Below are 14,141 nucleotides of genomic sequence, written 5' to 3'. Positions count from 1 at the left end.
ATGGCGTCAGCTTCATTGTTGCTTGCTAAAATGAAGTAACTGTGTGGATAACGGTTAAATTATTAAAAAATACAAAACTAATCGACCTTTAGTAAGAAAGAGTAATAACCCGTCATTAAACTAACCGAACGACTTTTTTAAAATAAATAGAAAAATCAACAATTCATTTTTTAAATTTATAGGAGTGTACGACTGGTTGCATAAATCAGATGCATTATTGACTTTTCGAAGCGCCATCTGGACGCGGCCCAGTTCAAACTCCGTTCAGTTTCGCTCCGTGGTTTCCGTGTGTGGGTGTATGTGTGTGTTTCTGTTGAGTTTGTTGGATATTTGACTTGTTTGCAGGTAAAAAATTGATATAAGCATGGAAAAAGAGTGCTGTTTGACCGCGACGTCGGTCTGCGGGTCGCCAGGGCGCCACTTTAATTTATAAATCGGGTTTTTTCGGGGGTAGATCTGGCATATAGGAGTGATTCACGTTTCTCCGAAAGCATAGGTCCTTATGTCAATAGGGGAAGTTATCAAAATTTGATTAATCTTTGGACGTTTTCGTATACGTTTCGACTCTTCAACATTCTGCGTAAAAATGTTAAAATGAAAAGGTCTACGGTCCCGGAGAGGTTTTACTTGTTTATACACTTAATGAACTTTAGATTACCCAAATTTTCAATAATTAAATGTTTATTCGATGTTGCTACTTCGTGTCACCGTGGGTACGATGGCAAATAATTGCATTTAGACCGTTGAAAAATGAATTTTCTTTGGGACTAATTTTCCAAACTGTTTCATATTGAATTTATTCGGTTCAAACCCAATTGGTGGTTTGATTTTAGTAGACGTAAGGTTCAATTGAAAAATTGCTTTAGTTCTGTCGTTGCGGTCGTTAAGTTTTTATTAGGTCTGTAGGGCAATTGGTGCAATCATCAAACCAACGATCTGTTTTATCGAATTAAAAATTTACTCAATTTTTAAATCAAATTATAAAATCGCCTTTTGTACGATACTCTCATTCGATCTCGTCCATTTTGCGCCCGAGAGCTCTCGTTTTCCGGTTTGGTAAGAATATATTTGCATGTAATTCTGTGTATTATTTTCGCATTAGCGTCAAAAAGCGTGAAAATGTCAACGTTTTTCAATTTAAGACCTTGTAGAATAGTGCGACCTAGCTCGAGGATTACCTTTTTTTTTGAAAGGGCGCGCCCTGAAAATTGTGTCGCTATGAATTATCGACGGTCCATTTAACATAAAACGATCTAATTTGCGCCTTTGCTCGGTGAAGTGTATTTGTGTTGTAAATTGCGCTCATGAATAGGCCGCGTTTTCAGGCAAATATATACGACATCCTTTCTAACCCATCGCTGGATGACGTGATTTTTTTCGTGTGGCCTAACTGTTTGTTCCCGGTTGGAAGGTACGCGGTTTTAATAGACAAATAGACGCTTCCGGTCGTTAGGCCACAAAGAAATCTAACGACGTAAAGAACGGTCGATTTGATAGTAACCTCTTGAAATTGTAAACAACGTAGAGAACGGATAAGCTGTCCATTATTCAGATGTTTTTAACTACTTCAAAAACAAAAACCATAGCAATTAAATCGAGGCAGTAATCTCGGGCCACAAAACACTTGGAGAATAAAGGCATTCCACTTTTTTTTTTTTTTGTCAAATTTACGTTAAATACACAAGCGGCAATCTTAGTGTGCACTATAGAACATGTGACGGTAAGTTTTGGTTGGTCAGCAACCACAGAAAACAAAATCGGTGGACGTTACCGCTTTGCCGGTAAGAATGTCATTTGCTGATGTAACATATATATCTATATTCCAATTTTTCCAATTTTTGGGTGATAGGCACAAGACAAGCTAATATTATGTTAGGTATATATATTAATTTTTGTGTTGGTTGACTTGAAATTTTTTTATGATGGCGATATTTGGGAGATAACACTTTCACCTTCTATGTGGAACCACTAGACTTGCGATGAAGGAGAGCGGTTGTCTCATAAGAGGCCTAAGTACTGTAGTGCAAATCACCAAGTATCCTTCACGTACAGAATAATAATATTTAAATTTTGTTATAAGCAATTCATTTTTTTTCCTGGAATTGTAATTTTTTGATAAGCTTGTTGATTTTTTCTAAACAGTAAGCTGAATATAAGATTGGAATTGATTTCCTTATCGCAAGGTTATCTAGTTGATTTTCCTTTATTTTTTCTAGTATCCCGTAGCTTTAACAAAAGTGAAACTAAATAGTTTTCGGTATAACATTTATACATTCAATAGTGATCTTTCGCGATTTCGACTGTATTTACATTTTTTATCGAGGTTACTAAAACAAACGCATTTAGTCGTTTTTCACACATAAATTCTAATTTGCCTAATTTACAAGGAATACATGTAGAAACGGGGAATTTGCACATTTTTTTATTTCTTTAATATATTTGTTTATGTATAGAAATAACTCACACCAACTATCAACATTTAGAACCCAATATTTAAGTTGCAATAAATAATTCAAGTTGTGACACCTGGCTATTCCTTTTAAATGATCGTGACGTCATACCGCTGCTTTTCGACCGATACGGTGACATGTTATAGTGTTATTCTCAGGTTATTCAGAGGGAATTATATTATTTACCGTTTATATTATTACCCGTTTGTATTTGTGCTTAGTGATCTTTAAATGATAATAATGGAAGCAACACAAGAACAATATTACAAATCGTGTCATCATGTTTGAGTACAACCGTAAAACGCCAGACAAACTTTTTATTCGATTACCAGAAAATAAAAGTCGTTTTTTGTTAACATTATGTTCAGCCTTAACCGTGAAAACATTTTTAACTCTTTCAACTTGCACCCATTCTACAAAATACAGAACACTTTAAGTTATCAATGCCAATATACTTTAAAATCAGTATTTAGGTTTCCATTAGTTGAAAAAAATCCTTTTGTTTTTTGAATTTTAAAAACTAGAAAACTCTAAGCTGATTAGCTTAGCTTTAACACCGTGAACCTCAGCAAAAGAAAAACTTTCGATGTTTTATATATAAGATGTCCCCATAAATATATCCACTGAAAGTAAATTATCAGATTGGCCTTTTAAAAAACCGGCTTCGGTCATTTTCGAAACTTTGTTTTTGATACTAAACACAAGATTACAAAAGCAAGACCAAGGCGGTTTCGTTCTCTAATGGGTTCTATATGCTACTGTCTGGCTGCCGCGTAATCCTACGAGCGAATTGATGTCACAACCTGCTGTCACATTCAATGACAACGCGTTTTTGTTTCAAGTATGGTGTCTACCGGGTTTAAGTTTTTCTTTTTTCAAAAGTAGATTAGTAGATATTTTTTTCGTCATATGTAAAACATATTTTATTATTTTTTTTTATTTATTTAATTAAATTATATCATATTATGTATTCAATGGAATTCGTACGTTATATCGATTCCGAAAATGCTTAAGAAATTATTTTCCACTGATATATGTACACATATGCGACAATTTTCATATAATCGGGTGTTTCAAAACGAATGGGCCATAGATAATCAGTATTCCATATGTCAAAGTCAAAATTTACGGAGGTACAGGCTGATAAAAGTAATTTGGTTTTGTCGTTTTTACGTTCGCAAGTATGAGTAAGTAGATTGTGTATTTAGTGCTGCGATAACTTATAGATGGCGCCACGTGCACACACTTTTTTTGCAAAAATACCATGCTATTTTTTTGAAACTTCCGTAATTTTATTTCTGATACGACAGAGTCATTTTCTGGTATGTTCTAAGTAAAAAGGTATTTTTGTAGACCAAGTAATAGCCGACTATTAATTTCTTAAATTGGTTAAGGCTTTCGCGGCCCGTTGATAAGCTATTATCTTGATTCGGGTTTAAAGGCCGTCGTCGATTGGAATTACTTCCTAACGTTTCGCTAGCAGAGGTCCTTCCATCTTCGTCCAACATCGGAGATGGAAGGACCTCTGAAGAAGCTCGCCACTCGTGCTAGCGCAACGTTAGGAAGTAATTCCAACCGACGACGGCCTTTAAACCCGAATCAAGATAAGAGCTTATTAATTTATCATTAAAGATATTCCTTTTAAATGAACTCACCAATAGTTGCGAGTGAACACCGACAAAGATAGAAGACTCTTAATACAAAAAAAACCTATTGTGTTTTTTATTACTATTATTAATGAAAAACTAATATAAGGAAATTTTTTTAGACATAATTAGTGTTGGGGCAGGTCAGTTGTCCACTTCTTAAATGACTAATCAAATTCAATCAAAATGTTTTAAATAACATCTTGTAGAGTGTTATCTATCATTATTTAATAATAATTTGTATTTTATAATAAATTGTTATGCGTTTCTGATGTGCAATTTATAACCTTCTTCAAGGAATACCCGAATACGATATTTAGCGATTCGAGGAATCCCAATAAAAATATAAATAAATATAAATTTCATTGTTTTTAAAAAATTGAACCGCTCAATTCCACAACCCTAAACATAATTGTAATCAAATCAGATTTTATTTAACTAGCTTAATAATTACAAAAAACAAAGTAGATGTGACCATGCATTTCGATACATTTTGTAATTCTTTTGTTGAATTACAAAATGATTAACGCATCCTGAATTTTATGCCAAAAATAGAAGCGGACTTCTTTTGCCAATCCAACGGTCATAAATGTTACGAAAAATATTTGCCCCCCTTGCCCCGACGCGCCGTCTAATCAAATCATTCCCGTTCGTTAAACTTTCACCCCGATTAGGCCGAGTTAATTAAATCTCCTCCACGCGATCTAACTCGTAAATTAAAACGTAGAAAAGACGTTTATGATATTCGCACGATCCATTTACTAATTAAATCGCTGTCGTTAACACGGACCGAGAGGCGACCGTCTTAAAACAAATCGCCTTTGTTTTGGTTACAAAAATTCGACGCGATAATCGAATTGCTTTAAAAAAAAAAACCTCGAAATTTTTGGTAAATTTAACTAATGGTTTGGGATCCGAAAGTAATGCCGAATCGGTATTTCTTTTCTGTATAATTCATTTTTGAAAAAGATTGTTTTTATGCGATGACTGTGGTCGCCAGTAGAATTTGCATTTGATTCATTAAAATTCAAAAACAGTCACGGTTCTTTTGACACATTTCTGGCAAAAATATACATTTAAAAAATATATTGCTACGTTTTTATAATACTCGTATTATTGATTACTATTTGCTATTTGCTGTTGCAGCGTTTGCCTCACTTTTGTCTCGGTTTACCACCCTGTATGTCAGCCCACTACGGTCACAGTCATCTAGATTTGGCACGATCCGTCACAGTTTTATGCTTTCGAACGCAAAAGGGATTAAAGGCTATTTCGCGTAGCCAGCTGGGCTGTCGACTCCGTGTCGCATTGGATTTGTGCAACAGGAATTTCGCAGCTGCGCGCATAGTTTTTTCATTCGCAAATGCCCGCCTTTGTAGCATTGCTATGTAGCCGTGAATCGAAACGGGAAGAAAGAACGCGGACAAAAGGGCGCCTTGGTCGAAAAGGGATCGCCACGCCTGGCATCGATCGAGCGAGCGGGCTGGGCGTTGCCATATCGTCGGTCTTCTCGGGAGTGCCCGACCGACACAGGGTTGCCAAATTTTTCAACGTGTTTTTTCCATAGCCTCTCTCCAATTTCAATAAAAATATGTTTTCTTTTCGTTAAGACTCTAGCTTTAAGTAACACTCAAAGTTCAATAGTAAACTCAAGAGAAAAGCCCAGCTATAGCTATTAGATAATGGCAGGGCTTGCAAACATTGCAAAATTCATGCTCCTCGGGGCATTTTACACACTAACCTGCACTGTACGCCAGCAGGGACAGCAGAGACAATTAACTATTTTTCAAGCTATAAATTGTGGAACTGTCAGCGGCCATGTTGATTATTGAACGCTGCCCCGGTTGAACACCGGATTTCAAATGACAGGTCGTATGACGTTTTGTAACTAATAGTTTCTGCTGAATGCCGTTTAAAACCTATTTTTTTATGAAAAGATCACGTATCACCAACTTATATTCCCTGTCTTCTTATGTGCTTGACTCCCTGCAGAAGCAAGGTCAAGTTGGACTACATGTTCTTTCTGGTATTTGTAGTCTTTGCACATTAAATTCACAATCCGTGCAGAGCAGCTATAAGTTATAACTTTTGAGTCCGACCAAAGTTTTTCGTATGAGGGCCATATTTGCTGCGCTATCTCTCACAAAAACTCATATACTGTTTAATTACCGTATGCAGTGTAGACTAGACTTGCCACTGTAAAGGATCTGGAAATTTTATGAAGTAGTGCAGAAAAGGTTACTGATGTTCCAGGAGGAGGGTTCCTATCCTGAGAGGGGAGTTGATCATGATTTTCTACTGAGAAGATTTGCCTTTGAGTTGACGCAGAGAGTTGCAATCTGTATCATTTCTGTACAAGATTTTTATTATCTATATATATCTATAAGGATCAGTATTATATTCCGAAACACTCCGTGTAGAGTCCGTATTTTCTTTTTTTTGTTTTCGTATTGTCAGCGTAAGGCCATTTTGTGAAAAAGAAAAAACGAAAATAAGTATTTAATAATGCTAGGTACCCTGAAAGTGTTGCTAAAGATGGCGAAATTATTTTTATTACTGATATTATTGGTTAAATTAAATTAAATGAAATTAAATTACTGATATTATTGGTTAAATTAAATTAAATGAAATTAAATCAGTTAAAAAAAAAGTACTGCGAGTGCTCTAATAAATGTCGGGCAATTGACAAGATAGTAATGAGTACGATATTCTTGGATTTTTCGATGGCATTAATGTAAGCTGATTAAATCTTATCTTTCAGATTGATTTAAAAAAAATATACTCTTCGGGCAGATGTGCCAAGGAAATAAAAATTTTCTTTAGGGTACCGCAAGCCGTTTTCAGAGGTTGCAGACTGCTTTGTACGTTTTATTATGACTATGTATTTGCCGCATATCGTTAACTTAATTGACTTAAAATGGAACGACGAAGAACTGTATATAAAAAAAATATATAACCTCGTGACTCAAAAAGTTTACCAAACGTGTTGCACACTATATGTTTTCTACGACATTTAGTTTTTGCGTACTATTTTGCAAAACATCAGGAATACATTCACTGACATGACCGACAGAATAATTGACAAACGTTGAAATTCAAGCCGTAAGAAATATCCCCGAAAATATCCGATTGCTCTCGGAAATGTCCGAAGTGGCTCGGATGCGTGGGAAACGAAACTGACTTGGTAAAATGATACTTTTAGAGAAGTATTTCGGATTCTCGTTCGATAAATCTTATGAAAGACATTGTAACAGGTGAATACAGTCGCGTTCTAATTATAAAAGGTACAACACTTTTCTACAAACCTCCGAATTTAAGTTGATTAAGCAAGGTGTTTCACAGGGCCAGTAATTTCCCCAATGCTATTTTCTTTTTATTATCTGATATAAATCAGAGTGTAACACATTCAAAGCATAAACAGTTTCTGATTCTGAACTTCATTTACCACTCCATTGCAGAAGTTCAACAAAAACTTAACACAGATCTCAACAACTTCAACTTATTTGGAAACAAATTACAACCTAAAACTTAACCCTCAAAAATCTCAATTATCATTAATAAAAACAAGGACATTCGAGAAAATTTTGTTCCAGTTGTAAGTACAGTAAAAAATTTAAGTTTGACTTGATAATTGCTTATCATTTGATTTTCACATTAAAAAAAAAACTTAAAGCCAGTTACATACGCCTTAAGAACATTTACAGATTAACACAATTTTCAACTCCAAAACAAACATATTTTCTCTGAAACACCGCAGTTCTTTCATTGTTTGATTACGCAGACATGGTATATGGAGGCAAACTAAAAGTCAATACAAAAATTGGAAAACGCTTGTATGCGTTTTGCCTATAACATACTTTGCTGTAGTTATATGTCTCCTTTTTTGAATAATTTAAATATTTTAAACATGGGTAATCGACTGAAACTGCATATGTACCATGCGTTCATTTTATCTTGATAACATTTTAATTAGTTGTAACTTTTTTATTTTTAAAGAAATCAAGGTTAACAAAAAAGCAAAATCTAGGGTTAGTAGCTAATTTTTTTCTATGTGACGTATGAGACAGAACACTATCAATTTTCTGACATATAAGTCTGGAATAGAATGATAGAATGTTATTTCAGTCCACTCGTGTCTGACAAATCGGCAAAAATATGAAATTTTTATACAATTTTTGTGACTGACTGCAACAACAATTATTATTTACAAATGAAAGTAGATGAAAAATACTAAAAATGACAAGACACTCTAAAGTAAAAAATTCTTTAACTATTCTAAATACTGCTGCTAAAGACATTTCTCATACACTCTAGTTGTATGATGCTTGCATTTAGTAACGTTTCCGGATTGTGTCATAACTGATTAATGGCCTCTGAAATCATTTGCCTAAGATCCACATTATTACAAGGAGTTCTGTGCACGTGATTTTTTATGTGTCCCCAAAAGAAAACATCCATTAAAGGTAAGTCGGGGCTGTTGGCTATCCGTTCCCTATCCAGCTCTTGGGATATTCCATGTTAAGAAAACTTTTCTTGCACAACCTTGTGAGGACGGTCTTGCTGCCATATAATTAGCGCGGATATATTTAGGGGTAAATCTTGTATGTATTCCAAAATCCAAATAAAACTGCATCATCCTTTGACATTGTTCTGCACTTAGTTGTTTTTTCAAAACTGTGTAGATTGATCCCTGTCTCTTCATATACTCTGTCAAACATAAGCATAGTTTTGTTTGTCAGTCAGGGCACTCTTTGAAATTTAATGTTTTCGTCGATTTGTCAAAAACGAATGGACTAAAATAAAGTGTGTTACATCAATTCACTCGAAATAAGATATTCTATTAAACACATATATAATATACAGAGTGTTCCATTTCAAAAAATATAGTGTAGGCTTATATGTCAGAAAATTGATAGTGTTTTGTTTTATACGTCACTTGGAAAAAACTCGGCTACTAACCCTACATTTTGTTTTTTTTTGTTCACCTTGATATCTCTAAAAACAAAAAGTTAGAGCCAATTAAAATGTTATCAAGATAAATTGAACACACGGTACAGGTTCGTTTATAAAATTATAAAATCAGGTTAACCGGCTTATCTTAATGAGATGTTCCAACTTCTTCCATATTCCCAAGAGCAAGAAGTAGATAGATGCATGTGTCAATAAGGATGTGGAATAGTCTTACCATTCAGATGAGGGAATTACGGCTATCCGCGTATACAAAATTAATAAAATCTAAATTACTCACAGAACAAAATCCCTTGGGCATGTTTCCAGCAGTTACCGATTGAGCTTTAGTGGCAATATACTCACCACAATATTTTTTGTTCTAATTTCTTCTACAATTAATAGTTCGCTCATATTGTAGACTCTAGGGCTCTCCCTCTAACGTTCTTCTTTTATCAAGGTGTTGGTGAATAATCGAGAGTAGGATAGAAAGTAATAAAAATTTGTATGTATATTTGCACTTGAGAAGGATGGCTAGTAACCCCCATTACCACTTTTCTGTCAAACTGTTGTCATTCCAGTTTAGATCGATTGCACTGGTTTTCTGTATGGCGAAAAGCAAAGCGAAAAACAAAAAAATGGCGGAACCCAGATCGTTCTTTCATCACGCCTCTCGATTTACGTAACACGAGGCAACGTAGGCCGCGCGATCCAGATGTTAAAGATGGTTCGGCCAAAGAGGCGGCCCCAAAAAATTCCAGGCATTGCTGTACATCGGGACCGCATGAAAATAATAAAACGAAGCAAGAAGAAAAAATCACGGCCCGATGACGAATGCGTGCCAAACAGATGTCTGGCGAACTATTTTTAAAAGGGGACTCTTTGTTTTGGTTGCCTCCCGTAGTATGTCCCGACCGAGCTCTTGAATTTATCCGCTTGTTTTTGTTTGACGACCCCGAATGCCTCATAATTAAGTGTTGGGGTCTAACTATGTTTTTTAACGAGTCATCTGTTGAGTCGTAGTTTCAACGCGATCGAAATTATTACCGGGGCAAAAAAGCTTTGTCGCTTGACCCGCAATCGATAGGTCGTCGACCGTTAAATCGGATTAGAAAATCGTCCTGTATCCCGTGCGTAATTTATTAATCCGCTCGGCAGTTATTATTGAGGAGCAAATCGCCAATGACCCAAGGAAAAAATTGTAAAAGAATTAGGAACAAAGATAGACGACGTTATAAGATATTAGAAAATGAAAATATGCTGTGCTCCAATATGGCTAATAATTATATAGGCGTCCATAGAAATTGAATACTTGAAAAAGGAAAGGAAATGGACAAGCAAGAGAAAAAAAAAGTCGTAATTTTTTTTTAAAAGAAACTTCCACAGGCTTCGGTAGTACTTTTTACAAAACTTCTGGATCCTCCTTCGTCGGTTTTTGCTGAGTCGAACTTGCTGACGTGTCGCCAATCATCCTGTTGGCTTCTTCAGAACTTGAGTGAAACTGGCTCGTATATACAATGTATAAGCAGGTACAGAGTAAAATACGAGCCAGTTTCAGTCAAGCTCTGAAGAAGCCAACAGGATGATTGGCGAAACGTCAGCAAGCTCGACTCAGCAAAAACCGACGCAGAAGTTTGTAAAAAGTATTAAAGTCGTAGATATTAAATTACATTGGTGGAGCATGAATTGCAATTAACTCGGAGTAATGCTAGGGGCCAGAGAAATTAAGAATTTGACCAAATAAAAGCATACAAAGGACTGCAACGTAATTCCTACGCAATTATATAGGACAGGATGAATGAGTACACCGGGTGACACAAGAAAGTGGGAACACTCTATAACTTTTAAACGGCTTGAGATACGATAGGCTACGATAGGATGGTTTTTCTCTTTTTTTTTGTTTTTTATTATATTTATTCAATTTTTGAAAATTGTGTCTAGGTGGCTGTGGCCAACTTAAATACTATTTACCGGGTCACCTGATCATGGGAAAAATTGTAAATGAAACTTTTCTTTTTATGTTAACCTAGTTTTTTCAAATAGCACCTTAGTTTGAACAAAAACTTTTTAAAACCAGCAACATTTTGCTGATGATGAATAGAAGCAAAGCCACTTAAGTAATATTTTGTTTCTATAAAAATGTATTTATTTATCTGGTTTTTTCCTGCCTGTGAGCTTATTTTTTAACGGATTTTCAACATTTTAGTGTCAAAATGTTGCAAAAAAATTACCGGCTTTCAAAAGTTTTTGTTCCCGCTAGGGTGCTATTTGAAAAAACTAGGTTATTCTAATAAAACTTTGAACAATGAACTATTCATTACATTAAATGCTATTTGCTATTAGACGAGTAAACGAGTTTCATTTACAATTTTTCCCATCATCAGGTGACCTGGTAAATAGTATTTATGATAGTCACAGCCTCCTAGACACAATTTTCAAAAATTAAATAAATATTAAAAAAAAAGAGAAAAACCGTCCTATCCTACGTAGAATGATGACCGGAAACGCAACCATTGACTACATATTGTGAAAAAATTGGACATTCAACCTTTATTAACCCCTCCAAATTTCAAATCGCTTTTTCAAGCCGTTTAAAAGTTATAGAGTGTTCCCGCTTTCTTGTGTCACCCGGTATATCAAGGTTTTACTACTAAAATCCGCATAATATGAAAACATAAAAAACAATTAAATTGCTTTTTTTATTGTATTTTTGGAATTGTAATAAAATCGACTAAGCTTTATTTGTTTATAAACTCTGATGATTGATATAGGTGCTAAAATTGAAATTAGAAAAACGTGAAAAAAAAAACAAATTTGGCGGATTGTGTTTGTATTATATTTCACGTATAAACTCCTTTTTCTAATGAAGTTATTCCCGATTTGCGAAAATAACCAAATTTTTTAATATTTCAATGTTGACAGCTTAAAAAATAAAAAGACTGAACGCTTGTCCTTCGGATATTGATGTATATGAATCCAAAATCTTAAAAAAATGTGCGTTGGTTAACATAACGAATATTAAAAAATTACAAACTGTTAATAAAGGTCTCCGAGACGTGTGAAAGCTAAGGATTTATTATTGATGAAGACGTAATTTTAATTCTAATTTTGTTGTACAAATTCAAAAAATTTACAAGTTTAGCGTACCTACATTTGAAAAACCAAAAAAACAGGAAACTAGACTAACGCCCTGTATCCTATCTTACAAAGAACTGGTATCCTCTTAAATAGATAAGTCTGCGTAGAGTGATAAACTTGTGTGATCTCCTCCTACGCTTCCGCATGTCGTTGTGTTAAGTTGCAATAATTTATGTGTTAAAAACTATCACGCAAAAATATTACTTTTCTTTGTTGAAATTTTGCGCTAAAATCAATTCAAATTCAAAGGAATTCCTTACGTTGGTGCTTCTTAAAAATCTTTATTATCACAATGGCAATTCGAAGAATTCTTCCCTAACCTACTACATTATGTAAGTGTACTTCAGTCCAGAACCTGACCTATCCATCACGTCCCTGTGAACCTGATACCCCAGCAGGTTCCTCAAAGGAATATGCAGCCTGTCCCTCAACTTCCTCCCGATCCCCAAAACCGCCTCGCTATTGCTCGCGTCCGTTGTCCAAACGGCAATCTTATCCCCTCTATACCTGCTATTAACTACAGCTCCGCATATCTCTTTCGACATCTCGAACTCCTCGCCCACGAGGTACAGCATGATGTCCAACCAGTACCGGTCCAGCTCTCCCGACCGCTGCTTCCTGTCCAAATTGATTAACCAACGACCTCCGTTCCTATTGGCAGGGTCCTCCCACATGGGTCTGATGCCTTTCCGGAAAACGGCATAGTCGGAGCCGTGTTTTAACTCGCTGGCCGGTTTGATGTGGTTGTACAGCATCCAGAAGTCCTCTACCGTTTGAAAGGAGGCTATTTCGCGCTGACTCATTTCCCACGCGACGTTCTTGTCGTTCTGGTGGTACCACAAGGTCCAGCAGTGTTGCAATGGGTGTTTCACCGGGACATCAATATAGGAGTCTCGCGGTTCCACGTCCGTTTCGTCGGACATCTTGCGGTTTTGACTTTTCGCTATTTACGATCTGACAGATTTGTTTGCGCGGTTGTCAAGGTCGGTGGCTGTGCTATGACTGGTGCTGACTTCCGCTGCGAAGTTCCTTCATCCATTGCATTCAGGGGTCGACATGGTTTCAATGGCTTACGATATAACAAACATCTTATATCTCTTTACCATAAAAAATCTGACAAATATTATGCTACTATAGTAATAATCATATGACCTTTATTAAGTTTCTTGTAAAGCTATTACGAGAGTCGTCAACTCACATCAGACGTCCCAGTAAGGGAAACGAGGTGCAGGGAAATAGACAGTCCTAGAAATCAGAAAAAAAATTATTAAGCATAGTAATATTAATAAACAAGACAACTAATTCAGAGAATACTGAGAATGTACCAATAAAAACATGGTAAAATGGTAAACTGAGCCGCTGTTAGATCATCGACCATCACTAATACAAATACCATTGAAAATGTCCATTGCTTGAAAGAGTGGACTTCATACCAAAAAATTTGTGGTGGGAGTTGGTAGGTGGAATATTGCCCGGGAAGGAACGTGAAAACCGATCTCCCATAACAATTCAGAGCAGTATATAAGTGTGTATATATATGTATATATATATATATATATATATATATATATATATATATATATATATATATATATATATATATATATATCAGTATATTTTATATTGCTTAGAAATTAATCAATCCCAATACAACCAGAGCCCGGTTCCAAAAACTAACAGAAAACATTTGTCAATATTCAGCGGGAATCTGTTGAGTTCACACCAAGAGTCAAGAATTTGAAGATCCCTCTGAAGAAGGTGACAGTCATCTTGAATACGGGCAACTGCAAATAGTTTCATATCATCTGCATATAGTAATAATTTGCTCCATATACCACTGATAAAATTTAAAAAAATGGAAAATATGAGGGGGGCAAGGTTAATTGATGTCCTCGCATCTCGACGTTTTGAAGTCTGTCTGCTAAGTACGACTTAAAGAACAATACTTGATTTGCGTCGA

At 35.4% G+C, this 14,141-nt stretch overlaps 2 protein-coding genes across 3 annotated transcripts in view; one reads left to right on the top strand and one right to left on the bottom strand.

The window, feature by feature from the left end:
- Positions 1-249: 249 nt before the first annotated feature.
- LOC132699890 (protein tweety-like) overlaps positions 250-14,141 on the top strand; it is a 28,750-nt gene continuing 14,858 nt past the window's right edge. For both annotated transcript variants that reach the window (XM_060666859.1, XM_060666857.1), the window contains exon 1: positions 250-345. The gene's annotated coding sequence lies outside the window, so the exon portion shown is untranslated. The remainder of the gene's footprint in view (positions 346-14,141) is intronic.
- LOC132699692 (eukaryotic translation initiation factor 4E1-like) lies at positions 12,230-13,381 on the bottom strand. Its single transcript, XM_060666540.1, has one exon. It carries the CDS (start codon positions 13,102-13,104, stop codon positions 12,505-12,507), a length of 600 nt encoding a protein of 199 aa, XP_060522523.1. The 5' UTR covers positions 13,105-13,381; the 3' UTR covers positions 12,230-12,504.

Source organism: Cylas formicarius, unplaced genomic scaffold (assembly GCF_029955315.1).
Source record: "Cylas formicarius isolate icCylForm1 unplaced genomic scaffold, icCylForm1.1 PGA_scaffold_3__17_contigs__length_32017465, whole genome shotgun sequence".
NCBI lineage: Eukaryota > Metazoa > Arthropoda > Insecta > Coleoptera > Brentidae > Cylas > Cylas formicarius.
Note: the sequence above shows the minus strand (reverse complement) of the source record. Positions and strands in the feature narration are given on the sequence as shown.